This window comes from Dipodomys merriami, unplaced genomic scaffold (genome assembly GCF_024711535.1).
Source record: "Dipodomys merriami isolate MVZ:Mamm:240054 unplaced genomic scaffold, mDipMer1.0.p SCAF_25, whole genome shotgun sequence".
Lineage (NCBI taxonomy): Eukaryota > Metazoa > Chordata > Mammalia > Rodentia > Heteromyidae > Dipodomys > Dipodomys merriami.
Window position 1 is genome coordinate 20,778,886 of NW_027203937.1, and position 26,001 is coordinate 20,804,886.

Here is a 26,001-nt window from a genome sequence, read left to right on the forward strand (position 1 = left end):
TTGCCGAAGATAGGTATGAGTCTAGGATGCAATATGAGGGGAATGAGGAACTGATTTGGAGCTATACGATTATAGATTAGCCCTTCCCATCAAGGCAGAGAACTATTAGCTGTTGGCTGTACTTCCACTAATTGGCAGGACAAATGTCTGAACTCCCCATGGGCTCTTTGACAATGTGTGGGGACCTTTCCCGAGAACTGCCTACTAAGGCATATTTGAACTAGGAGGCTGTGGAGTTAGGAGTTAGGGCTGGGAATGTGGCTTAGTGGTAGAGTGCTTGCCTAGCATGCATGAAGCCCTGGGTTCAATTCCTCAGTACCACATAAGCAGAAAAAGCCAGAAGTGGTGCTATGACTCAAGTAGTAGAGTTCTAGCATAAAAGAAGCTCAGGGACAGTACCCAGGCCCTGAGTTCAATCTCCAGAACTGGCAGAGTTAAGTTAAACAGCTGAGGGCAGTGTGGGTTACATATCACAAAGAACCAACCAATGTCTGTTACGCACAAGTCTAGGGCCTCCCTCCCCCACACTCCACACAAATCAACATTTAAATGCTTGTCTTTGTAGAACACACTGGTGCTGCTTTATTCACATAATTTAATCTTTCTTCCTCTAACATGCCCCTCCCCTAGAACAGACAGAAGAGATAAAAAAATGAGAGATCATGCTCTCCCAATCCATTAAGCTAGAGAGAGGGTTCTAAAGGTTGCTGAAACACAGGAGGGAATGGAAAAGGAAATATTTAGTGTTAATATTTTAGATTCATCTGTCATGGTATGTAGAACAGAAAATACTTACACCAGAATATTAAAATGTGGAAGGACTACTGAATTATAGAGCCAAGATAGAGCCATGGGCAAGATTCCTAGGAAGTCTAATAAGTAGGGTACTTCTGTTTTATCAAGACAAGAATATACCTTGTGACCACTTAATCAGGTGGACAAGCATGGACAGGGGTATGGCTCAAGGGGTAGAGACTTTGCCTAGGAAGGGGGAAAAAAGGAACCAAAGAAATAAATCATTTTTCACACTTTTGGCTTGTGACCAAACTTTCTATTTTTTGTTATGAGTATTATCTCAATTTTCTGTCACGAGCAGTTCTTCCTCCCATTTTAAATACATGGGTTAAAAAGAAAGTGGTGACTGACATCTGGTAAGAACTTTCATGCTGATTCTACCACCTTTGAAACCTTGGTAGGTAGAGGAGTGGGAGAATAAAAAAGCCTTTGTAGAATATTGATACATTAGTTCTCTTTCTATTGTTGAGTACAATTCTCCCTGCTAAATGCATGGAGCTGGAAAATGTGTGTGTCCAGAAAAGACTTTTTTCATACAAAAATGGTGATATTGGTGTGGAGATCAAGAAAATGAAAATGAGCTCACCAAGTAAAGTGTATTCTAGGAAGATGAGCAACATGTGTAAAGATGCTGAAGTAGAAATGCTTTGGAATACAGAGCAATGAATAAAAAGCCTGTGTGTGGCTGGAGTCTTAAGAGGGGAGGAGTGGGTTGAGATGTTCTTGGAGAGCAAATCCTGTGCAAGATCACACAGGGCCTGGGAAGGAATCTGGCTTTTTGTTCTTGGGCAATGAAAATCCATTGAATGATTTTTACCAGAGAAGTGACATAGTCTGATTTACATTTTAAAAAGGTTGCTTGACTGTGTGAAAAAATGAATTGGGGAACAGAAGCAATTAGACCAGAAAGGGAGTGACTTTATAGTAAAATGTCTGGTCAGACAGAGTTACCTGAGAAGGATGAGTTAGAAATGAAAGGCTCTAATTATTACTCTGTGAAAAGCTGCAGAGGGCTTTGTGCAATTATGTAACTGATGCGTGTTTGCAGCAGTGTCTCTGCCAAGACCATTTTGTTTCTTTTGGAACTGTGTTCTGTTAGGACTGTATTACGGGAACTGAAGAAGCAAAAACTCTACTCAAAAGTCTAAAAGGGATATTGAATAAGCATGAGGCATAGACTGATATCCAAATCCAACTTTATTTTCTCTTACCAGCTCTGCAAACTTTACTCTGTGGAGAGCAGAGGGGGGGGGGGGGGGAGAGAGAGAAACAGAGAGAGAGGGTGTGTGTGTGTGTGTTGGGGTGGGGGATAGCGGGGTATCTGTCCTCTTTCCCTGCTGTGGAGAAAAACTGCAACAACCCTGGGACATTTCTAGTCAACAACTGACTTACAGATCGTATGATCAGTTTAGGGGGCAAACACAATCTCAAGTAATTAGAATGCATAATTCTATCACGATAAGTGATCTGTACCTATTGTAGCTTTAAATCTCTCCCTTTCCCCTAGCCCTGCCTCATATAAATTGAGCAGCCTGCTTTGAGGGACAGTGGAAGAGCTTTGCTGTCTGCTTGCTGTAGCAAAGCCCCCTCCACATTGTAGAATTGAGAGGAAAGAGGATAAATAAGTCTGGCTTAACTGGGTGATTGTGTGGCCTAAGGGCCTAGGAAATATGTAAAGGAGGAGTCCCTGCTGCCCCCTGGAGATGGGCATTGGAAGTACTATTCTAGGTAGTACCCTAAAATTGCATCCCCAGCCCACACAGCACACTCCTTGCTTCTTTGTGTTGATTTCATTTCCTCTTCAAAATGGTCCTACTGGGCATGGACAAGTCCCAACCGATCCCATACTTCCCTCTCTTCTCCAAGGTACATAGAGGAGAAATTCATGTACTGCTTGCTAGGGCAAATTCTGGAGATGTGGGTCAATGCCAAAGCCCACCTTTGAAACAGTTGGTATACATTTCCAGGGCAGGAGTTAGCCTCTAGTCTCATCATTTCTCAGCGATAGGAATATCTCATGGTTCCCAAATGACCCCACTGGGATGTGAGGTAAGAGGGTAGACACCCAGCCCCAGGAAAGGAGGGGTTGGGAGTAACAAGATTTCTACAAAGCAATTTTACACCACTCTCTTTCCATCCTGTCCTCTTTATTTATGACCCTGAACCTCTAGTGTGCCTAATTAGTGCTGCTAGCAATCACACTGTATTCCCCAGTTTTTGTTTTTGTTTTTAAATTCCCTGTCTCACTTCCCTAGAAATGAAATTTACATTCTTCTCTCTTGGAACTTCTGACACCCCCTCTCTCCCCTAAGAAATTATCTTCCTGCTTCTTTGAAAAAAAAAAGTCAACATAACCAGAAGAGAACTTCTGGGGCCCTAACTTCATCTATTGAACAAGGAAGTTGGGGAGAAGGCTGGGCTGTCTGCATTGCAAGGTACCCTAAAGAGAGCCACCACCTCTCACCCGACTTCTCATTTACCTCCTCCTACTCCACTCCCTCCTTCAATCTGATCCATTCAAACAGGTCTCCAGTTTCTTGAACAGAGAGCATATTGTTATTTCTTAATAACAAGCCTAGGCTCTCAACACTAGATACAGAAGCTTGGGAATGGATTAGAATAAAAGTCCTGAAGCTGATGGCTCGAGAGAGTCTTGTCCCACTAGTGGGGGCTGGGCTGAAGTAGGGAAAGCCTGGTGTGAAACAGATCTGGAGATGTTTATTCAGGTGGTTTGAGTCAGAATAGGCAAATCCAAATGATAAGGAAGGAAGGAAAGCGGAGAGGGAAAAGACAGACCTCAGCTTTTCTGCTGACCATGGCAAGAACATAGAAAAACAACCCAGATGTAAGGATAGTAATAATAATCAGGAAAAACACAAATATGGAACTCTAAAAGATGATATGTATCTTGTGCTTTGCTATTCACACATTCAGTATCTTTGAAGCTTGTCTCCCACGGTGTTATGCCAGGAAGCTCCTGCTTTATGGAGCATGGCAGGTCCTCCTAGAAGCCCCATGATCATGACAGACTGAAGAGGGCAGTCTAAAGCATTTCATTGGCTACCTGGCAGCCAGCTATTCACCAGCCTCATACCACCCCTAACATGGAAGTCTTTCTAGTAAGCTGTGTAAACTTTCTGCTATTTTGAAACGTGTGCCATCCTGTTCACTCCCTTTTTGATCTCCTGATCCTCTCCCTCCCTCAAGAAGCTGGCATTTATCCACTGCCAACTTCTACTACCAACCTAGATGCAAACAATGCCTCCATTCATAATACCTTTCCATTTATTAATCAATCTCCTAGATGCAAACAATGCCTCAATCCATAATACCTTTCCATTTATTAATCAATCTCCAGGCAGCCCCACTTTCACGTTTCCCCAGGAATGCTCCCCCAAAGCTATACCCAATACTTTGCCATCACTTGGGAGTTGATCAGCTTCCAAAATTAATCATTCAAACATTCTAATTCTGATGACAATCTAATTTCCCAGGACATTTTTGGATTACTCGAATCCAACAACCTAATTTCACTGTCCTACCTGTGCAAAAAACTTCAACAATCCATCACTTGCACACTGAATGCCTAAAACGCCTTTGCTTCCTGTCCTTTGATTTCATCTGCAAAGAATGAGGTCTGGATGATCCCTCAGCACTCATCTCTTCAGGTTATACCTAGATTCCTGAGTAGATAAAAGTAACCACATCACTGGGTTGACTGGTGTAGCTATAAATACAAGAGTCTATAAATGCCTCATGAAATGAGTTCGCTGTACAGTCTATCCAAAACTGCTTGGCATTTCCTCAGTCAAGAAATTCATTTTTTTTGGTAAATTTTTTAATTTATTTTATTTATGTGGTACTAAGGAATTGAACTCAGGGCCTAATGCATACTTAGTAAGTACACTCTACCACTAAGCCACTAAGCCACATTCCCAGACCCCCAAAATTCCTTCTTTTCCCTTTAACTTCTAGCCTAGCTTGGGGGTGAGGGGGCTTAAAGAATAGTAAAGTTTACAATACGTAAGGAATACAGCTGGTTAATATTCAGCACCTCCAATGTTCTCAACCTTGCCTAGATTTCCTGGGTTATCCCACAGAACTATTCTGTAAGACAGAAAGTTCACCACTGTCTAAATGAGGAATGGACTATTTGGAGTTTAGACTCTCAGCTCTAAGTGGCAGGCCAAATTGGAATTGTCAAAGCAAGCGCTGCTTGTCTGAAGTTTTCAAGGTCTGGACAAACCGAAGTTGAAGAAGTAGATCTATGGTAGAAGAATGGCTGGTCAGAACAGGTCAGTAGATGGCATGGTAGAGAGGTCAGGACAAAAAGCCCATGTGCTCTCTGAAGATGGAAAGAGGAGTCAAACTCAGATGCACCGATTTCCAAACCAACTAGTTTTCATGGTATGTAAGGTGATCCATAATTCCCACATATCCCTATGTTTTTGCAATAAACATCTTTTCCTTTAACTCAGCCAAGTGACTTTATACTTCTTGCAGCCCCGAAGGCTTCATTAGACAGGAGCTGAGCCAGCAGTTTTATCACAATGTGTTCTCGGACAGAGGAAAGGTAATGTTAGGTCCTGGCTCACAGCCTGGCAGAAAGCAGTCTTCAGAGTCTGACCCTCACCTCCTTTTGAAGGAGTATCCAGAGGTCACCTGCGCTTGTATAGACATGGCTGAAGTTTCAGGCCTGAGAGCTGAGCCTTGGGTCCTACCTGAGGGGGCCCAGTCTTTTCGAAATCAAACAAAAAGAAGTGGCTGTTGGTCAGGTCCTACGGGCAGAAAAAGACCCAGTTAGCTCCAAATTCTTATCAGATACCCTCAAAACATGTCCCTCAGTGTGTGGCTCACACCTGTAATTCTAGTTACTGAGGGGATAGGAATTGGGATCGTGGTTCGTGGATAATCCAGGCAAGTAAGTTCACAGAATCCCATCGCAACCAAAAAAGCTGGGTACAGCAGTTCGTGCCTATCACTCCAGCTAGGTAGGGAGTTTAAATAGGAGGATCACAGTACAGGCTGTGCTACAGCAACTGCCTAACAAATGTGAGGCCCTGAGTTCGAACCCCAGTAGCATCAAAAACCAACACTACCTCCCTCCATATCCTTGCCCAGAAAGCTTCCCAGGGCTCTCCCTAGAGTTTGCTCCCCTTGGGAAGCAAAATGTCTATTTCTGTGCCTATGTGTCTTCCTTCGTAAGCATCATTATCCTGAAAAAGAGCATTCTGTCATGAGACAAAAATAGGGACAGGATTTCTTGCAGTCCTCACCTTATAGAGGATCTTGAACCCCAGCTTGGTTACAGCCCTCAGAAAGGCCCGAACATCCTCAAAGCGGCTGCTCACCTCGGCTACCTTCAGGAGACCCCTGAGAAAAGCAGGAAGTGCTGTGTAAATGAACTTGCACTGTATGTGTTGGGGGGTGGGAAATGTATCTTTCTCACCCTGGCTTCAGCACTCGATTTGCCTCCTCTAGGAAGTCCCTGATGTTGGTTCCCATCAGTGAAAGACAAAACACAGCCACATCCACAGACTCATCTTCTAGAGGAACCTGTGGAGAATGGGAGTATTGGAAGGAAAACACAATGCTGGAAGGAGAAACTCAGCTTTAAGAGCTAGAACTGAATACCAGGATGAGGCAGGGGGAAGAAGGGAAGGCGTGTGTGACAGAATATAGGCTAGATACAGAGAGGCTTACCTGGGCCATGTCACACACGGTGACCCTAGGGTCCAGAGAGGCCAAGTCAAAGCAGTGCACAGGGTTCCGGACACTGGACGCGAGGCGGCAATCTCCACAGCCAAAGTCAGCCACCACCAAAGACGCAGGCCTGGGAGTGGGAGGGGTTTAGTCTGACCTCTTTAAATGAGTCCCCTTTGCTTCTTTCTCACAGGGCTCCCCCCAATCCCGGCCTTGCCCCTATTTACCGCTGGCGAAGATCCTTAGCAATTCGATCTACTGGCTGTAGTGGCCACTTCTTCACTTGGTTCTGGAAACCTCGATGGTAGAGAAGAAAAGCCTCAGGGTCTTCCTGGAAGAGGCGTTGGGCAGCACTGCTGGGTCCCGAGTATAGCTGTTCATTGAGGTAGCGAAACCGAGCCCCATCTAGCCGCTGTGTCATACGAGCTCTCAGGGCCTCTGCCCGAGCCTCCTGGCTGTCTGGTCTGGGAGCAGGAAGCACCTCTGTCTCCTCTGTGGAGGCCTCAGCAGGAGCCTGACCCGATGGCTGAAGTGGCCGAAATTTGTTTTTGTGTTTCCGCTTGTTTTTCTGTCGATTCCGCCACTGCTTGCGGCTCAAGGTATGGGGGGCAGTAGGGGAAGTCAATCCAGGGCTTGCCTTGGGTGGGTCATCTGTAGCATTTTTCTCCAAGACTTTAAGACCTGTAAGGAAGGAGGTGTGGAAAGGTATTATCTGAGGCAGAATCCTCTAATTTCAGAAGCTTCGCAAATCATCCTGGACATACTCTTGTCCGTAAGAGATTGTGGCCTGTAGCTCAAGTGGTTAGTGTGCCATTTTCAAGTGAAAGAGATAAGGGAAGGCGGGCGCCGGTGGTTCATGCCTGTAATCTTAGCTACTCAGGAGGCTGAGATCTGAGGATCGCAGTTCAAAGCCAGCCCGGGCAGGAAAGTCCGTGAAACTCTTATCTCCAATAAACCACCAGAAAACTGGAAGTGGCACTGTAGCTCAAGTGGTAGAGTGCTAGCCTTGAGCTGAAGAGCTGAGGGACAGCGCCCAGGCCCAGAGTTCAAGCCCACGACAAAAAAAAAAAAAAAAAAAGAGCTAAGGGCCCTGAGTTAAGACCCTGTTCTAGAGAACGTGAAAAAATGCATACACGCAAACACATATAAATGTCTTTTTATTTTTTTTAATGTTAGGGTTTGAACTCAGGGCCTCAAGCTATGGCTTAGCTTTTCTGGTCAAGTATTCTACCACTTGAGTCACAGCTCCACTTCCAGCTTTTGGGTGGTTAATTGGAGATAAAGAGTCTCATATGGGGCTGGGAAGGTGGCTCAGTGGTACAGTGCTTGCCTTGCATGCATGAAGCCCTGAGTTTGAGTCCTCAGCACCACATAAGCAGAAAAAGCAAGAAGTGGCACTGTGGCTCAAGTAGTAGAGTGCTAGCCTTGAGCTGAATAACTGAGGGACAGTGCCCAGGCCCAGAGTTCAGGCCCCATGATTGACAAAAAATAAAAAATTAAAAAAAAAAATAGAGTCTCATAGACTTTTCTGTCCAGGCGGGCCCCAAAATGATTCTCAGATCTCAGCCTCCTGAACAGATAGAATAAAAATGCTTCCTATTGGGGCTGGGAAGGTGGCTCAGTGGTAGAGCGCTTGCCTTGCATGCATGAGGCTCTGGGTTCGATTCCTCAGTACCACATAAGCAAAAGAAAAAAGCCAGAAGTGGTGCTGTGGCTCAAGTGGCAGAGTGCTAGCCTTGAGCTGAAGAGCTGAGGGACAGTGCCCAGGCCCAGAGTTCAGGCCCCACAACCGGACCCAAAAAACAAAACAAAACAAAAAACAACAACAACAAAATGCTTCCTATTGCTTAGCCTCAATCCTAATGATATATTCTCTGAGGTATTTACTATCAGCTGATAACACTCTACCCCCACATATACATATCCAACAGTACCTGATTGATCAACATTGTGCAGTGGCTGGGTTAGGTTAGAAGGGGCTTGTTTCTGGCACTTCTTCTTTCTTTTTTCTTCAGCATAGTCATTGTCAAAAAGAGTCTGTTTGTAGCATTTCTTCCTTTCCACTTCCAGGTCCTCAGAGTCACTGGGAGGTAGACTCTGTGTTTGACATTTCTTCTTCCTTTTCCCCCCAACTCCAGCAGAAGCACTGGGAAATGAAGGCTTTGGGGAATGTTTCTTCTTCCTTTCTCCATCTTCCTCTTCAGAGTCACTGCCAGGTAGGCTCAAGGGTTTCTGGGAAAGAGATGCTGCTTCTAGGGCCCGTAATGTGGCCAAGAGCTGGCGGCGCTTGCGGCCCTGGAGGAAAACAAGGGATGAAAGTAGGGGCGAGGAGAATGGCCGGAGCCTGGAGAATAAGAAAAGAAAGACGGGGTTCTGGTTCAGATACTGGCAGATTCTTCCAGCTTAATTCCAAGCTTAATTAGCTTTTTTGTGAAGCCTGCCAGACCAGGAAGTTCTTTCTAATAACCAACACAACCTTTGGGAGGTTGAAGGGCAGAAAAACTCCCACCTACTTTATTCAATGAGTAAATGGTTATCAACTCAAGTTCTTGAGAGAGGAATGTGTTAAGGCCACAAGCTACAGGAACAAGGTAAGACCAGGATTTCTAGCCTTCCATTTCAGGCTTTAACAACTTCCAGTTGGTACCTTTTTTTAAGATATACAGAGGAATCTTGAACACAGAAGTAACAGAACCACGTATAAGCTAAATATTAAATATTTAATGTGATATATATTAAGCATGTTTCAGAGCCGCAGCGTAGAGATCAATCTAAAGGGAAGAAGCTGCACACGGGCTAGAGGACTGGATTAAGGCAATAGCTATGGGGATGAAAAGATGAGATGGTTGAAGCTCTGGTTATCACCATGTCGGAGGCTGACTTAAGAGTACAAATAGCTGGAGGAAGTACAGTAGTCCCACATCTTCCAGGGTTCAAAGGAAAAAGACCTACTACTATTAGGAAAGCTGATTTGAGATTGAAGTCTTACTTTGTGGGTTCTAAGGCAGGAACTGACTCTGGAGGTTCACTGTTTCTCTGCCCAAACTGTTTCCCCACACTATAACCAATAACCTTTTCAAGACTAATGGAGAGGGTGTGTGTGCAGTGGGGGAAGGATATCAGTGAGGGGGAGAAAATCCCCAGCATAGGTGAGAGAGGGTGGATGGGGAGGGAGCATCTCTATCCCGGTATCTCTAAAACTTCTAATTTACCTCTTCAGCTACGACAGCATCTCTCTTCCCATTCGTCGCGCTGTCCCCCTCCCCATCCATCACTTGTCTGTGCGAGACTCCAAAGGGATGTGTGTCCACATTTTTTCCGGTCCAAGGAACCCTCGTCTCCACACCACCTGCTGCCCAGCAGATCCTTTCCTTTGGGGAAGCTCCCGGATCTTTCGCGATCAGGCTTGCCCCCGACCGTGCCGCAGAAGCCCATTCACCCCAGCGCACTCACGGGCCCGCAACCAGCGCTGGGATCCACCTGGAGTCTGATCCAAGGCCTCGTACGAGGCAAACAGGGCCAGTTCCAGGCTACTCACCTTGACTTTGGGGGCTGTTGCTGGCGGGGCCTGGGAGGTCACCAGCCCGAGGCCCGCGACCACAGGCCCCGCTTCGGCCCACTCGGGCTCCTCGAACATGAGCACCGCAGGCGAGGGTCGCGCGCGCCTCTCCACGTGCGGAGCGCAACCAGCAGCGGAGTCGAGTCCCGGACGGAAACCAAAGAGTAAACCCCGGCGGGCGGCTAGAGCGGCCGGCACGGCGCAGGAAAAACCATCGAGTGCAAGCCACTCGCGGCCTAGAAGGGCGAGCGAGGAGGTCGGAAGCGGGAGGAGGCACGAAGCCCGAGGAGGCGGCCCCGCGCTGGCCGGAGAGGGCCAGGGGCGGGGCGGGGCCGGGCTGCGGGCGCGGCCGGACGGGAGTTCCCCGGAGAAGGAGCTTGCAGCCTGAGTCCCGGTAAGTGAGGGGCAGCCCGCGCCCCCTTATCCGAGCCTGGGGCCGTGCCAACCCATCGCTGCTCGCCCCCTGAGGAGGGACGCTGGGCTGCCCGGGTAGGGAAGGACCCTCGGTCCGCTCCTCCGGGGCACTCGCAGCCTGAGCCGTCCCCTTCCCCCCCCCCCACCTCCCCCGCGGCGTTCGGGGCTGGGCCTCGGTGCCTGCTCTCCAACTTCGCTTCTCCGACCCTTCCCTGCCCAGTCCGGACCCGCCTGTCCCCTCCCGCCACGGGACCGTCCCGCTACCGGGAACTCCTTCCCCGACCGCCACTCCTGCCGGGAGCCCATGCCCGCGCGCCCCCTCCGCCCCAGCGCACGAACGCTTCTCCGAGGAGACTAAACTGGGGCTCGCCTCTTTCCTCTGGCTCTCCTCCCAGTCCCCACGCTTTCCACCCCGCAGTCCCGGGGACTCGGCGCCCGGACGCTGCTATGGACGACATTTTCACTCAATGCAGAGAGGGCAACGCGGTGGCTGTGCGTCTGTGGCTGGACAACACCGAGAACGACCTCAACCAGGGGTGAGCTGAAGCGGCTGGAGGGTGAAAGGCTAGAGGCTGTTCCGCTCCGCTATGTAGGCTGCTCACGTCGGGTGGGGCTCCCAACATTGCCCTTCTAGTTGATGAGTGCTAAGGACTGGCCTGCTTGAGTTGTCTTGACTGCTGAGTTAAGTTTCCCAAGGCTGCACACAGCTTCCTAGGTTCCGTGAACTGCATGTGCAAAGGCTAAGAGGCAAGACAGACAAGACATTTTGCTAGAAAAAAATATTTGGAAATTGAGGTAGCTGGAGGATAGATGACCTTTCTAGGCTAGAGCACTGGGTACAAGAGGAGAAGGATAGATGTTTGCAAGCAAATTGTAAAGGTGTGTAGTGTTAGGATGCATTGTCCATTTATTAGATGCCTTGTGAAAAGCAGGTAGAAAGGAAGCAATTGCCTACAACTAGATGGATGGACTGGAATTGGGATAAATGAGAAATGAAAAGTGATGAGTTTCCAGAAATCATAAAGATAGAGAATTGACTTGATGTGGGAAGTAGGAAGGTCGAGATGATGACCAGGGTTCTGGTTTAGGCACTTGGATTGTTGCTTTTGCTGTGTTGGGGAAAAGGAAGGATGAGATGTTATATTTTAGAGATGTTACATTTATGGTGACAATACAGCAACATGGAAATGCTGAGTAAGTTGTTGGTTATGCAGATTTGGAGTTCAGTGGAGTTCTGACTGGAAGACACATATTTGGGAGGTGTTACATACACCTGAAGACATTCATGTGAAGTATAGTGCCCCAGAGAGTGCATGCATACTGAAATGGAGTAAACTGGAAGTTGAAATAGAATACAGGAATATATGTAAATAAAGCCTGGAGAAAGAAATGAATGTTTGAATGAAGGGGGAGTGGTCAGCAGTGATACAAGCTACTGAGAGGTCAAAAAGCATTGGTGTTTTTAAAGTCATTGTTCATTGCACAATTAGAATATATCTGATGATCTCTGTGAGTGTTTTCAAAATAGAGGGTAAAAAAACCAGAGTAGGTTCCGAACTATACTGAACAACTCTTGTAAGGTGGTAAATCAGACCTGATGTGTATCCTCAAGGTGGCAGACTTGTGGCAGGTTGAAAAGTGAATGAGAGGTAAGGAAATAAAGTAAATGCAGATACATGTTTACTGTTTATTGAAATAGGAAAGGAAGAAAAGAGTAGTTGGTGTTTCAGAGAAGTATATTTTAACTTTAAAAAAAACTTTTTTTCTTTTTTTTTAAGATCTATTTTTTGCTTTTTGAGACAGGATCTTACAGTGTAATCCATATTGACCTCTAATTTGGGATTCTCCTGTCGTAATCTAAGTGTTAAAAGTTTAGGTGTGCACCACCATACCCAGCTTTTCTTTAAGAATAGGAGTTTAGTTTTAGGTTTGAGAGGTTAGGATCACCTGTTAGTGAGTCTAGGCTTCACTAGTTCCCATTGGCTGTATATCTTTCTCCTTATTAATATGCAAATTCATGTTTTATTTTCATTAATCCATAGACAGCATTATAAACTGTTTTGATAAAGGAAATGGAAACAAAGTCCCAGTAGGCCTGGCATCTTGGAAGACTACTCACTGCCAAAAGGCAAAAGGGTGGCATTTAATAAAACTGGTGGTGGTGAGGGGATAGTGTGTAAATTCAAGCTAGCTACACATAGTGGATACGAGGTGGTTAATTCCCTACAAGGCCTCCTTGGGATTCAAAAGTTTAGGCATGGAGGTGACAGGCACCTTGACCATGGATAACATGCTTGGACCCACACTCTTGCCTTGTGCCTGCTCCAGGGTCACTGACAGTTGGAGGCTGGTTAAGTTGATTGATAGAGCAGGAGGTGTAATTGCTTCCAGGGGAAACCAGCAGCCCGGAAAGCTTCTGGTTATTTGTGTGAGCAGAGGAGGGAAAGCTGTGGAGGGGAAATTAAGTTAAAGGCCACACACACCCCACTCCCAATGGGGGAAAGGGGGTGGGTGCATCCGGGTGGCCATCCATACCCCTGATCAGCTCCAGGCCCCACACAGGAAGTGACCACAGCACTTAGGCATCCGGCGGAGGCTTCAGACCACAGACCGCCCCTGGCTCCACCCCTTGGATCTGCATCCCAGGACTGGAGGGAATTTCCTTTTATGGCTCCAGGCTGTCAGGCCGACCCAGCTCTCAGCCAGTTTTATTTGTATATTTCTTTTGCCTTATAAAAGATGTCTTTGGGAAAAGAAAAACTAATCAGCATAGTTTTTACTTTAAAACAACTATTAACATTTTCTTCTGTTTTCTGTGTCTGAGACATTGCTAAGTAGAACATTGTTTCGTGTGGTATGTTTTCTGCTTATCAATAATCAAAAATATTTTTTTTATTATAGATCCCTCCTAAGCATCATTTTAATTCCATTCCACTTGTAGACGTTAGTTTCAGTACTGGAGCCAGAGTAATACGGTCCCATCGTCCATGTGTGGGTGGTAGCCTGCCATCTCCCCGATTATATACATTATGCATGCACTGAACCCCTACTGTCAGCCCACGTCCTCAATATACAGACATGTATCAGGCAAGACTTCTCACCATTAAGGTTTTTGTAATCTAGTGCAACAAGTGCTGTAATTGGGTATAAGCAGCAATAGAAAACAGCACAATATATTGCAGAAGAGGTACATGTGGGGAGTAGTGGATGAATGGCACATGCAACTGCCAAGGAAGGTGTGGAGCACAAAGAGGTGGAGCTAATGAATCTTATACTTTTCTAGATGGACAGTTGTGTGTGACGTTTAGGGAAAGATATGAAAGGACAGCTTTTGGAGTTGCTAGCCCAAATGAGAATTGACCTCTCAGTGTATGGTATCAAAAATTTTCATGAAGTGAAACCTTTGCCCTACCCTGCTGCCTCCAGCTCAGTAACTGCTGCCCCTTTCTCAAAGGGATGATCATGGCTTTTCTCCCTTGCATTGGGCCTGCCGAGAGGGCCGCTCTGCTGTGGTTGAGATGCTGATCATGCGGGGAGCGCGGATCAATGTGATGAACCGTGGGGATGACACTCCCTTGCACCTGGCAGCAAGTCATGGACACCGTGATATTGTACAGAAGGTATGAATGAACTCATCACACATCATATACATGACATGAAGTCAGTTTCAGGCACTGTAATGTGAGGTAGAATGAATACTCTTCCTTTTCCAATACCCTGACACATGTGGGACTACAAGCTCTGCTTTTTTTTTTTTCCTTCTTTCTTGTCTGGCCACGGGTCCCAGCTGTTGCAGTACAAGGCTGACATTAATGCAGTGAACGAGCATGGAAATGTGCCCCTGCACTATGCCTGTTTTTGGGGTCAGGATCAGGTAGCAGAGGTAAGTACTTAGGCTCAAAATCCTTGGGATGGGCAGGAAGCAAAGTAAGCCTGGAACTTTAAGCCCATCCTGTCAGTATTGTCGTGCAACATTTTCAGGGATGTGTACCCCCATCTGTGTGTTCATGGTTGTGACTGTCAGGGAGGTAGTGGAGAGACCATCAGTACAACCACCTTCTCATTCCAGGACCTGGTGGCTAATGGGGCTCTTGTCAGCATCTGTAACAAGTATGGAGAGATGCCTATGGACAAAGCCAAAGCGCCCCTGAGAGAGCTTCTCCGAGGTCCATCCCTGAACCCTAGCATGTGTACTTTTTTTGTTTCTCCTTGTCTGTCTCCTCCTTCCATACCAGGACTCAGGCTAAGACTGATTTTCTTCCCCAGAACGGGCAGAGAAGATGGGCCAGAACCTCAATCGTATTCCATACAAGGACACATTTTGGAAGGGGACCACCCGCACTCGGCCCCGTGAGTCACTGTTGTGGCAGGAGGGGTTGTAACACCGAATAGTTCCAGGCTACTGGAGCTGGGTTAGAACAAAGCTGCCTATACTTTCAGGAAATGGGACCCTCAACAAACACTCCGGCATTGACTTCAAACAGCTCAACTTTCTGGCAAAGCTCAATGAGAATCACTCTGGAGAGGTGACCCTTATCCTTTCCCCCGCTTCCTCCCTAAAGCACCACACATTACCTAGCTCTGCATCTGTTACTAATGGGCAAGGAAGTGGTGCCCTTGATTTCTTTTAATCCCACTTATCCTTCAGCTATGGAAAGGTCGCTGGCAGGGCAATGACATTGTGGTGAAGGTGCTGAAGGTTCGAGACTGGAGTACAAGGAAGAGCAGGGACTTCAATGAGGAATGTCCTCGGCTCAGGTGGGACAACGTTAACCTGAAGCTGTTGGTTCTAAGGATCATCAAGTAAAAGTTTTGAGAGGGGAGATCTTGTATGCCAGATCTCCGTTAGGGACACTCTTTTCTTTCCCTCTTCCAGGATTTTCTCGCATCCAAATGTGCTCCCCGTGCTAGGTGCCTGCCAGTCTCCACCTGCTCCTCACCCTACCCTCATCACACACTGGATGCCATATGGATCTCTGTACAATGTATTACACGAAGGCACCAGTGAGTAGGGATGTTGGTCTAACTGGGGAAGGTTTAGGGGAAGGAGTAGAAGTCACTAAATTGTTGAGCCTTGCTTCTTCTCAGATTTCGTTGTGGACCAGAGCCAAGCTGTGAAGTTTGCTTTAGACATGGCAAGAGGCATGGCTTTCCTACACACACTAGAGCCCCTCATCCCTCGACACGCACTTAACAGCCGTAGTGTAATGGTGAGACCACAGGTTTATATCTGGCCTAGGTCTCAAAAGCCCTTAGCCTGTCTACAGTTGGACTCACCTTCCACGTCTTCTTCCTCAGATCGATGAGGACATGACTGCCCGAATCAGCATGGCTGATGTCAAATTTTCTTTCCAATGCCCTGGGCGCATGTATGCACCTGCCTGGGTTGCCCCTGAAGGTACGTAAGGGCATCATGTTGGGAGGTAGAGAAGGACTAGCTCAGTAAGAGCAGAAAGGGCAGACAGGACAGGCTAGGAAGCCAGAACAAACACTCTCTCCAGCTTTGCAGAAGAAGCCTGAAGACACAAACAGACGTTCAGCAGATATGTGGAGTTTTGCAGTGCTTCTGTGGGAACTGGTGACCCGAGAGGTACCCTTTGCTGACCTTTCTAATATGGAGATTGGAATGAAGGTGAGTGCAGAACAGTCTCGGTATGTGCTTATATAATAGTGGCCCTAGGCAATACTCAATTGTTCAGATATATGGTAATCCTGTCCAAGGCCACTTGAAATTGAGGTTCACCTTTATTCCCTTGTATTTACAGGTGGCACTGGAAGGCCTTCGGCCTACCATCCCACCAGGTATTTCCCCCCATGTATGTAAACTCATGAAGATTTGCATGAATGAAGACCCAGCTAAGCGACCCAAGTTTGACATGATTGTGCCTATCCTGGAGAAGATGCAGGACAAATAGGACTGGAAGGTCCTTGGCTAAACTCCAGAGGTGTCAAGGCATGGTTGGGGGAGTACATTTCCCCAAAGCAGCAGGCCTCTGGTTGCTGTTCCTGTCTCCAGTCATGGTACTACCCCAGTTATGGGGCCTATCCCTTGCCCCCATCTCTACCATTGTGGCCCCAAAAGGGGCTGGGCTCAGAGCTTTGTCACTTGCCACATGGTGTCTCCCAGCATGGGAGGGATCAGCCCCGCCTGTCACAATAAAGTTTATTATGAAAACAGGCTGGTGTGGGGATATGGGAACAGACAAGCACATCTGGGTAGGGTGGCTCAGGTGAAGTAATGCGGCTTCTTCACATTGATGCCATACTCGCTGAGGGCAGGGGTCAAGTCCTCCATGGTTAGAGTGTACTTGCGGTCCTGAGGGAAGAGGGAAGAGCACCAGCTGAACACAAGAATCCCAGATTCCAATTCCAGATAAGACTGAAGTAGGCCTTACACCTCCCCTAAGATGCAGTTTCCCCACAGAAGGATTCCAGGCTAAGTTACTCCTCTACTGCTGTGGAGGGTAGTTACGGATTCAGTGAGCCACCCTTCACACCTTGCTCTTGCTTCTGGAGCTGCCAGAGGCTGTGCCCTTCATTTTGCAGTGTTGTAGGGCATCATTGGCAATATCTGAGATGAATTTCTGGGCAGCTAAGGAGATGAGCCGGATTCTAGAGAAAGAGAAAGCAAAAACGATATGAGGAGACAACAGCAAACTGTACAAGCACTCAAGCTGTAACCTGCCCTGGGTTTACTCACATTCGTGGGTCTGAGGCTTCAAAGCCAGCACGGTTCAGGTAGTAACCAGTGACTGCGTCTGGAATCTGAGGAATTAAGACAACTGTCAGTGTTAGGCTTGGCCCTGCTGGGCTGAGAGTGGAGGAGTGAGGGAAGTTAGGGGGTGAACCGATCAGGAAGGTAGCAGCTTGGGTGACGGGAGGGATAAAAAAACAAGGGCTAGCACTAGCAGGGGGACCAAATACAGCACCGAGGTGGCCAGGAGTTAGCTTGATTGCGGGCCAGAATGGCCCAGTTCAGGTGAGAAGCCCACCGTAGGCGTGTAATCCTCCAGCTGCATCAAGAAGTCCACCAAAGGCGTGCTGGACACCACGGGCTTCACCTCTCCGTTGGCGGCGCTCGGGAGGACGTAAACGCCATTGGACATCGCCCCCTCCGGGGGGGCCGCGCCTCCCGCCGACACCGGAGCTGGAGGGGAACGCGCAAACTGAGACACGGGAGGGGGCTGGAGGGCCCCGCTTGCGCCTGCTTTGTGCCCGCCGCCCGCCGCCCGCCGCCGGCCCGGGTCACGGACGCTCCCCTCGCCCTCGGCCGTCCCGGCCCTCACCCGCCCCGCGCCGCTCGGCCGGCTCCCCAGCTCGCGCCGCCACGGGTCCCGTGCCCGTCGTCGCGGCCCCAGGCCCCCCCGCTGTCCCCGCGGGGCTGGCCTTGTTCTCCGCAGCGGTGCCGGCGGGCAGTGCAGCGGGAGCCGAGACCGCGGGCGCCGGGACCGAGGCGGCGGTGGCCGGGGCCGCCTCGGGGTCCGCGCCAGAGCCACTGCAGCCGCTCATCAGGCCGGTGGGAGAGGCGGCGAACAGAGCCGCTTCCGCTTCCGCTCACGTTACGCACAGCCTGGGTGACGTCGCACGCCCAGCGACTCTCCCCGCCCGTGGCAGCGGTAAGTTCCCGCCCTTCCTTCCGGCTTCCTGTCCCGGCCCCGTGGGCGGATTTGCTGAAACAGAGCGAAGGGCGGGGACCTGGTCGTGGAAAGCTTGGCCTCCGCCATGCCAGCTGGCACCTCCCCTGGGGTGTGTCCACGACCTTGTCCCCGGCCGTGGCCCCGTTAAACCCGGGGCTCAGACTTTGCTTAGCGGTGCCGCGGCCCACACCCGCCGACTGGGGCCTGCCTGACAGGCCGAGTTCCCTTAGTGCAGGCCGGGAGCGGTGGCGCACGCCTGGGATGGCGCAGAGGAGGCTGAGAGCTGCGGGTCGCGCAGCGAAGCCGGCCCGGGCAGGAAAGTCCCCGAGACGCTCACCTCCAGTTCACCACTGAAACGCTGGACGTGGAGCTGTGGTTCGCGTGGTGGAGTTAGCCGTGAGCACAAACGCTCAAGGACAGCCCAGCCCACCCTCCACACACCCCCAGCCCAGAGTTCAGGCTCCAGGACTGGCACACCACCCACACACAGAGGCAGGTTGTAGTGGAATCGGACAGCCTGTTCCAGACAGGAGAGCAGCACACAGTGCTGCTATAGATGGAGAGAAGAGTGTCCCAGCCTGAAGAAACGTCCTGTACAAAAATCACAGCGAGTTTTGAAAGCGGGAGGTTTTTCAGTTCAACAGACATTTATTTAATTCCTGTTTGCCAACTCTGGGCTGGGGCCTGGGCTTACAAATTCAAGGACACAATTCTACTCCGCTAGGCACTGGTGGTCTTGGAAAGGGTAGCAAACACGTAAACTTGAAATTTCAATACTATATGGTTGTTATCCTGCTAGAGGTAGGCATAGAGTGTGCAGTACAAGGGAGAAAGGGAACTAAACTCTGCAGCCTACTTCCAGGTACCAGAGACTATAACATTCCACTTAATTTTATTCCCGGATTGTGAAAAACAAGGATTGTTGATAACAAATGAGGAAACAGTCTCAGAGGGATAAATTATTTGGCTAAGGGTCTCTCCATCTATGTCAGAACCAAGATTCAACCAGGTTTGGTTTTGTAAATTTAAGATTTTTTCTGTAATAACAACGTTAACTAGCCTCAGGGAAATAGGAGGTAAATTCTGAGTTGAATCTTTAAAGAATTCTGGAAATCAACCTAGCAAATGTATTGGGTGTGGTAAGGTGACTGAATAGTTTGAGTTAGGGTGAGAATTCCTTGGAGGTTAGGTAGGAGAAAGGAAAAATAATTTGTTACTTAAGAAAAAATAAGTTTTGTGAGCCATGAAGTTTTTAAAAAAAGAGTAAAAGGGGGTCTGAGAATATTGCTTAGTGGTAGAGTGCTTGCTTAGCATGCATGAAGCCCTAGGTTCAATTCCTCAATACCACATAAACAGAAAAGGCTGAAAGTAATGTGGCTCAAGTGATAGAGTGCTAGCCTTGAGCAAAAGAAGCCCAGGATCAGGGCCCACACACCTGAGTTCAAGCCCCAGGACTGGAAAAAAAAAATGCCCATGCTTAACCCAGTAATCTTTGAAAGGATTTTATCAACTAAATAGTTTTATAGTATTGTGTTTTACTCTGCAAGGTGATTTAATGATGAGCAGGAAGGACACACATTTTTTTGGTTTTGGTTTTCAAGGGTTTTATGTCATTCTCTGAATTACAGTAGCAGTGTGGATGGAGAAAGGTGGATATGTTCTAGAGATACTCAGAAATATAACTAGGTACATTTAAAAGTCAGTAGGATGGGTTAAACCGAAGGTAGTAGAGGAGTGAAAAAAATGAGAATCAAAGACACAGACATCTGGCTTGGTTCAAAGAAGCACAGTACTTACCAAGACAAAACAAGAAGTTTTGGGGCTGGGATGGAGGGAGATGAGGTCTTATATTTGAGGTATCAATCACTATTGAGTAAAAATGTGATCTAGTGAGATGGCTATAGATGCCAGTAGTTTGTTCCAGGAAATAATGAGTAAAATAAGTACAAAAGAGAATAAAGCAATGAAGAATATCCAACATTCTGTGAGGAAGCAGAGACAAGTTTATGAGTGAGGAAGGTAGAAGTGATCAAAATTAAGCCCTGGAAGAAAATTTCTAGGAAATACATCATTGTGCACAGATTGATAAGTATACAGTGGAGGTAAACAAGGAGGCCATTGCCTCTCAGCATCAGGGAGGAAAGAGTAAAAGATGGGGCAACAACTTCATTAACTGGAGGGCAAAGTTGAAGTGAAATAGTGCACATAATATTATAGAAATGGGCACCATATCTGGGCCTGCTGGTATCAGTGCTAACAGGCTGTACCCTTCTCTGTTTTCATATCCTTGACTGAAAAGAGGAAGTGGAGAGAAAAGAAAAATGCTAGTGATTACATCTTGGGAAGAAGCTTAAAGCAGAAGTTGGGGGACTTGAACATGATAGTAGGATTGGGAGTCAGGGTTAGGGAGATAAGCTGTCTACAGAAATCAACAGTTGAGGGTACAGCAGAGGTTCCAACAAGGCAGAAAAAGGAAGGCAGAAAAAATGGAAGTGCATGGATGAACTGTTCAGCTTTTCTGGCAAGAAAGGGTCAAGGCTTAAGTAGTGTCTTCAGTAGGGCTGGAAAGTTGGGTGTTCCCCAGCCTGTCACAGGATCCCAGCCAGCACCAGAGCAGAAACCCTGACCCTCCACTTCTTCATTCAGACAGGACTCATGGCAGCCATGTGTTACCTAGAAAGGAGGTGGGCATGAGAACTGAACCTGCCCATATAGGTCCCGATAGATGACATTTCTTCACCGTGTATGCATGTCCCAAAGGCTATCCCACATTAGACCTGCCCCCAACTTATTCCTCCTCCTACTCCTACAATAATATCCACATGCTTCTCTTCCATACTTACATCAAAGAGTCCTGCCCCACGCTGCTGGTACAGCCTTGGGTTGAGAAAGCCAAGAACAGGGCGGCCGCTGAGGATTCTGTGTTCATTTATCAAGGATAAGATCCCCCCAAACACTGGAGTAGAGGCCTGCAAGGCAGAGATAGGTAGATGCTGGATTTCAGAGTGACTGAACTTTTGGGGATGAAGGTTCAAAAGGATCAGAGGTCTCAGAAGACTGAGAGGTTCTACCTGTAAGGACAGTTCCTGAGTGGGGGGTTTGATGCCAGGCTGATTCTTTTTCTGCCAGTACTGGCACTGAGCCCTTTTGCTCAGGGCCAGTGCTCTATCACTTGAGCCACAGCTCTACTTTCTGCAGTTTGTGGTTAGTTAGAAGTAAGAGTCTCACAGACTTTCCCTTTCTGGGCTGGCTTCAAAACATGATCCTCAGATCTCAGTCTCCTGAGTAACTAGGATTATAAGTGTAGACCACTGGTGTCCGGTGCCAGGCTGATTCTTACCGAGGTTCCAGACACCCATGGAATGGGCACACTGTTGCTGACCACCCAGTAGCCATCAGAAAGTGCAGCAACATCTGGGTAGGCACGGCCACTGGCATTGAAGTAACTGGATGGTGGCAGTTTGGGGCTAGACTTCAGGAATTGGGCTACAGCTTCTTCCTAAAAGACATTTTTGAGTATTAATTAGTCTGTGGCCTGTCCAGCAGTGTGATGAAGTGAGGATCCCCAAACCCCTTATCCATCCACACAAACATACACCTACCTGGTATGAAGGCTGCGGGAACACATTGCTAAATCCACCACCGCTGATGTAGTCAACTATCTCATTTGTGACAAGGAAAGGATTCCGGAAGGAAGTGCCTCCCACTGTGGTAACATAGGGGCTAAGGGAGAAAACAGCATTCAAATAGTTAGGGACCTCTAAAACGTGTGGATATGGGTGGGCTAAGTCATGCTACAAGGGCCAGATGTTGTAAGGAAGCTTGCACACGGAGTTGACTGCAATGTTTTGCATGCTTCAGGCATGGTCTGAGTTAATTATGCATATAATCTGTCACAAAAAGGCCCAGAGCCTAAGAAAGAGAAACATTGGGAGCTATGTCCTAATCAAGAGACTTTGGGCCTGGGACACAGGAAGTGAGAGGGTGGGTAATGCTGGGGGCTAAGTCATAGGAGCACTTAGGAGGGTCAAGTTGAAGGTTCTAGAACATAAAGTGAATGATTCACGTTACCAGGTGAAATATTTGTGGTCACAGAGAAGGTGTAAGTTGTGTTGCGTACCTGGATGCAGGGAAGCTAGGCCGGAACTTGTGTCTTCCAGAGACAGACCAACAACCCGCTCCACTATCACCTGAGAGAGAGAGAGAGAGAGACAGAGAGACAGAGAGAGAGAGAGACAAAGAGAGAGAGAAGCTTGGCATTCATATTAGTTGGTTAGATTTTAGTATATAGGTTCCTAAACTAGATGGGAAACATCAGTATTCACTGTTACTACAGGAGCTCACAATTTAGATCACACCCATAGATCCTGTTAAGATTCTGAGTTCAGATAATCAGAGACCAAGCTCTGTGGGGTTAAAGCTCCTAGGCTGGGTGAGTGGGTAGGAGATCTAAGTTTAGGTTACCTGAGGCAAAGAGCAGGGTGAGACCTCGAGCAGCAGCCTTCATAAACTCGGTGTTGACCCTCTGGATGTAGGCACTGCTGAGGGAGTCCTCATCATCTCCGTAACTCACAGTGTGCACGTATGGTAGGGCCGACTGATTATTGAGCAGCAGGAGCCACTGTAAGAAGGGCTCTTGTGCCTCATGCCGGCCTAGATTATTTAAAAATTAAAAAAAAAAAGTGGGTACAAGGGGAGTTGTCAAGATCCACCTCAAGCTTAGGTCATTCCCTTGATGGAGCAGGGATCCATCCCACCTCCCACCATCTAGTCCCTTTAGCAGTACCAGGGCTGCTGTAGACCCATGTGGAGATGTTGGCGCCAGCACTCATCAAGTATTCCACATCAAGACTGGCCTCGATCCCGGCCCGGCCCCGGCCCTGTTTTCCAACCACACGGGCCACTGATTCCTGGTGTGCAAATTTGCCACCAAAGAGATGCATGAACTCAACCAGGTCTGAATTATGGAAGTACTGTTCCAGGAACTATGGAGGGAGTCAGAGCAGAATCATGGGGTCAGAGAGTAAGCCCCAGCATGGCAAGACATGGAAGACACCGTGGGGAGGCCGTGAGGACCCTGGAGCTTCCTGCTTGGCTCACCTGGGCACAAGCCTGGCTGTTGTTAGTGCTGCCAGAGCCCACATCTTGTTCTGTCAAGTTATATCGTTGACGGATCACAGAAGGAGTCACTCCCAAGTGCATGCCAACAGTTCCTGCCACTTGCGGTCCGGGGCGTTGTCTCAGGGATGAGGTAGGGGGAAAGCGGTGTAGGCCTCCCACTGCGGGAATGGGGTCAGGCTTCAGGAGATCTTACAGACTATTTGCCACTGACAGTATCCAACAGCCACCCCCCCCCCCTCAACCCCCATCCCAGGTCCAGTCCCAGGATCTGCCTTTCCCAATCCCCACCAACCATGCCAGGTTTACCAAAATCCACATGAGGGGCCAAGGCCTGAGGAAGCTGGTAGGAATGTAAGGACCTTACAACATGGGTCTCTGCAGGTCCCCCCACAAAGCGATGAAACTCAGCTCCAGGGAGCAGTAGCTCTGCCTGACTAGAGGTTAGAGTTGAGAAAACAGAGGTAAGAATGCATGGAATGGAGCAGAGGAGGCAGCCCAAGCACCACACCAGTCATGCATTAACTACTGCCCACAAGCTCTTGGCAGGTTCTCAACTCATCCCCTTGGGGTGACTAGTCTCCCTGATGGGACAATTGGTATCCTCCATGGGGGCAATCATTCCACTGGGCAAACATTCCCTCTCACCGGACACTTAGAGAGCAAGTCAGAAAATCCCGGGTGGTCACTGAATGGCAGTTTCGGGCTCCAGCTGCCGAGAGCCATTTTTGGACTGTGAGGAAGGTAAGCAGCGATGGCTGGACCAGCTCAGCCACATCCTCTAGGGTTAAGTATTTTCCTGCAATGATTCAAAAGAGAATCTTGTCTTAACTCACTGATTTATCAAGTTCCCTCTTTGGACCTCAACCAGGAAACATCAGGACTCTGAGAGAGGGCTGGCTAGGGGCTGGTGTCCATGGGGAAAAAAAAGATGGCAGAGACTTGGAATACCATGACCAAGAAATGTGCAGTCAACCTAAAGGCTACTGGGTTACAAATATTATAGCACGGTATTCATCTGCCATGGTTGGGGAAAAAATAATGGAAGTTAATAATTTAAATTTTTCCATTTTAACCTTATCTCCAATAAAAGTTTTCAAAGTTCTTGAAATTGATTATACAGCATCTAATTCTGTTCAAATCTCCATACTTCTTGGTTTTAAAATTAATGTGATGATTTACTATTTCCTGCATCTATGGATGATCCCTCACCTCTATCTTTCACACACACACACACACACACACACACACACACACACACACACACACACACATTTTCCCTGCCATAAAGGACTTTAACCAAGTGAGGGATACAAAATTAATGTGATGATTTACTATTTCCTGCATCTATGGATGATCCCTCACCTCTATCTTTCACACACACACACACACACACATACACACACACACACACACACACACACACACACACACACACACACACACACACACACACATTTTCCCTGCCATAAAGGACTTTAACCAAGTGAGGGATACAATCCAGCTTGACCATTGAAGAGACTGTTTTGGAGTCGAGTGGGGAGTACAGTGGAGAGCGGAGTGCTGGGAACTGCAGACCAGTCAGGAGAAAGGGCAGTAATCAAGGAGAGAGAATATACAGTGAACTTAATAACAATGGGGGCGGGCCAGAAGTAAACCAATGCGAAGGCAATAAATAGAGTGGCTGAACTGGCAGCCTCCATGTCTGAGCAGAAGAGGAAAGAGAAGTGGGTTTGAGGATGTAGGAAGCAATTTGAGTTGAGGAGCACTCACATGCACTAGGCTCTATCTCCTCACTCGCCTAGTAATGGGTAATTAGTAGTAAGAAATTTGAATTTAGATCTGATCATAAAGCTTGCTCTTAATCATATCTACCTTGGCTTTTTCAGACTGAAGAACACAGGTGGAAAATTGGAAATAGGGTATAAAGTTACAGTGTTTAGCCGAATTTCTGGTGTGCTTTTTCATTCAGCAACTCCCCAGTGACAGTTACTGCCATTCAATTTCCTTGAGGGCACCATGAACACAACCCTGCCATGATCTGCACCATCTCCTGGCAGGTCAAAACTCCCTGTCCCTCACACATCCCACTTCCGCCCCCAGTCCCGATAGGCACCGTATTGAGGCGAGCTGGGATCCGATAGCACTTGTACCAACTCTGAGAGTCTCTCCAGATTCTGCTGTTTCAGGGCAAAAGTGAGACTCAGCTCTTCCTCAGGGTCCACACGGCCCAGGGACACCCAGCCTGGGGGCAGCCTGCAGTGTCAGGAAGAGAATAATCCTTAGTTAGGATAGGAATTGGGAAATATGGGTCATGGAGGGTTCTGGATTAACAGCTGAGTCTTTGGGCAGGATTCCCAGACGGAAATGGATCATAGCAGGTGATCAAGACTGATGTCTGAGGATAAGGCTACGGAGTAGTACCAGGGTGAGGGAGGACAGTGGGTACAGAAATGGGAATGGGGAAAGGTGTAGTCAGTGTTAAAGCAACTCACGTCAGACGCTGGTCAGGCTCTGGACTATAACTGCACTTGCAGGCGGTGATGACGGCAAGGAGCCCTAGGAGGCTGCGGGAACGGCGGGTGAGTTTCAGTGTGATCTGGATTGCCATTGTATTCCCACCCTCTCTATGTATTCCCTCCAATGTGATCCCCTTCACCTGCCTCCCACCAGTTTCTCACCGGACTTGGAGTCTCATCTTGCCTTTCTGATGATCCGAAATCATGTGACAAGTCACGTGGCCTGGTCTTCCACTTCCACATTCTCTGCCTAGCA

General features: G+C 48.0%; 4 protein-coding genes across 5 annotated transcripts; 1 reads left to right on the top strand and 3 right to left on the bottom strand.

Moving 5' to 3' along the window:
* Window positions 1–1,974: 1,974 nt before the first annotated feature.
* On the bottom strand, window positions 1,975–10,201 carry Rrp8 (ribosomal RNA processing 8). The gene is made up of 7 exons (XM_070035211.1): window positions 10,037–10,201; window positions 8,433–8,793; window positions 6,726–7,179; window positions 6,499–6,628; window positions 6,245–6,351; window positions 6,072–6,168; window positions 1,975–5,573 (listed from the first exon to the last, which is right to left on the bottom strand). Exons 1-7 carry the CDS (start codon window positions 10,133–10,135, stop codon window positions 5,454–5,456), a joined length of 1,368 nt encoding a protein of 455 aa, XP_069891312.1. The 5' UTR covers window positions 10,136–10,201; the 3' UTR covers window positions 1,975–5,453.
* A 141-nt stretch (window positions 10,202–10,342) lies between these two features.
* Window positions 10,343–16,646, top strand: Ilk (integrin linked kinase). 2 transcript variants are annotated; one of them, XM_070035208.1, is made up of 13 exons: window positions 10,343–10,451; window positions 10,867–11,007; window positions 13,926–14,091; window positions 14,259–14,354; window positions 14,541–14,637; window positions 14,738–14,821; window positions 14,912–14,997; window positions 15,120–15,229; window positions 15,348–15,475; window positions 15,560–15,681; window positions 15,770–15,869; window positions 15,973–16,103; window positions 16,237–16,646. In XM_070035208.1, the coding sequence occupies exons 2-13, from the start codon at window positions 10,919–10,921 to the stop codon at window positions 16,384–16,386; spliced, it is 1,359 nt and encodes a 452-aa protein (XP_069891309.1). In that variant the 5' UTR covers window positions 10,343–10,451; window positions 10,867–10,918; the 3' UTR covers window positions 16,387–16,646. The 2 variants fall into 2 exon arrangements, with proteins under 2 accessions (XP_069891309.1, XP_069891310.1); XM_070035209.1 differs by having other exon boundaries at window positions 10,344–10,451; window positions 10,890–11,007.
* Window positions 16,618–18,011, bottom strand: Taf10 (TATA-box binding protein associated factor 10). The gene is made up of 5 exons (XM_070035210.1): window positions 17,758–18,011; window positions 17,464–17,618; window positions 17,172–17,236; window positions 16,969–17,083; window positions 16,618–16,787 (listed from the first exon to the last, which is right to left on the bottom strand). Exons 1-5 carry the CDS (start codon window positions 17,978–17,980, stop codon window positions 16,698–16,700), a joined length of 648 nt encoding a protein of 215 aa, XP_069891311.1. The 5' UTR covers window positions 17,981–18,011; the 3' UTR covers window positions 16,618–16,697.
* Window positions 18,012–20,088: 2,077 nt separating this feature from the next.
* Tpp1 (tripeptidyl peptidase 1) lies at window positions 20,089–25,955 on the bottom strand. Its single transcript, XM_070035212.1, has 13 exons — window positions 25,908–25,955; window positions 25,722–25,793; window positions 25,343–25,482; window positions 23,875–24,025; window positions 23,536–23,663; window positions 23,209–23,387; window positions 22,895–23,093; window positions 22,573–22,761; window positions 22,229–22,298; window positions 21,711–21,831; window positions 21,449–21,607; window positions 20,952–21,077; window positions 20,089–20,781 (listed from the first exon to the last, which is right to left on the bottom strand). Exons 1-13 carry the CDS (start codon window positions 25,949–25,951, stop codon window positions 20,641–20,643), a joined length of 1,719 nt encoding a protein of 572 aa, XP_069891313.1. The 5' UTR covers window positions 25,952–25,955; the 3' UTR covers window positions 20,089–20,640.
* Between the last annotated feature and the right edge of the window lie 46 nt (window positions 25,956–26,001).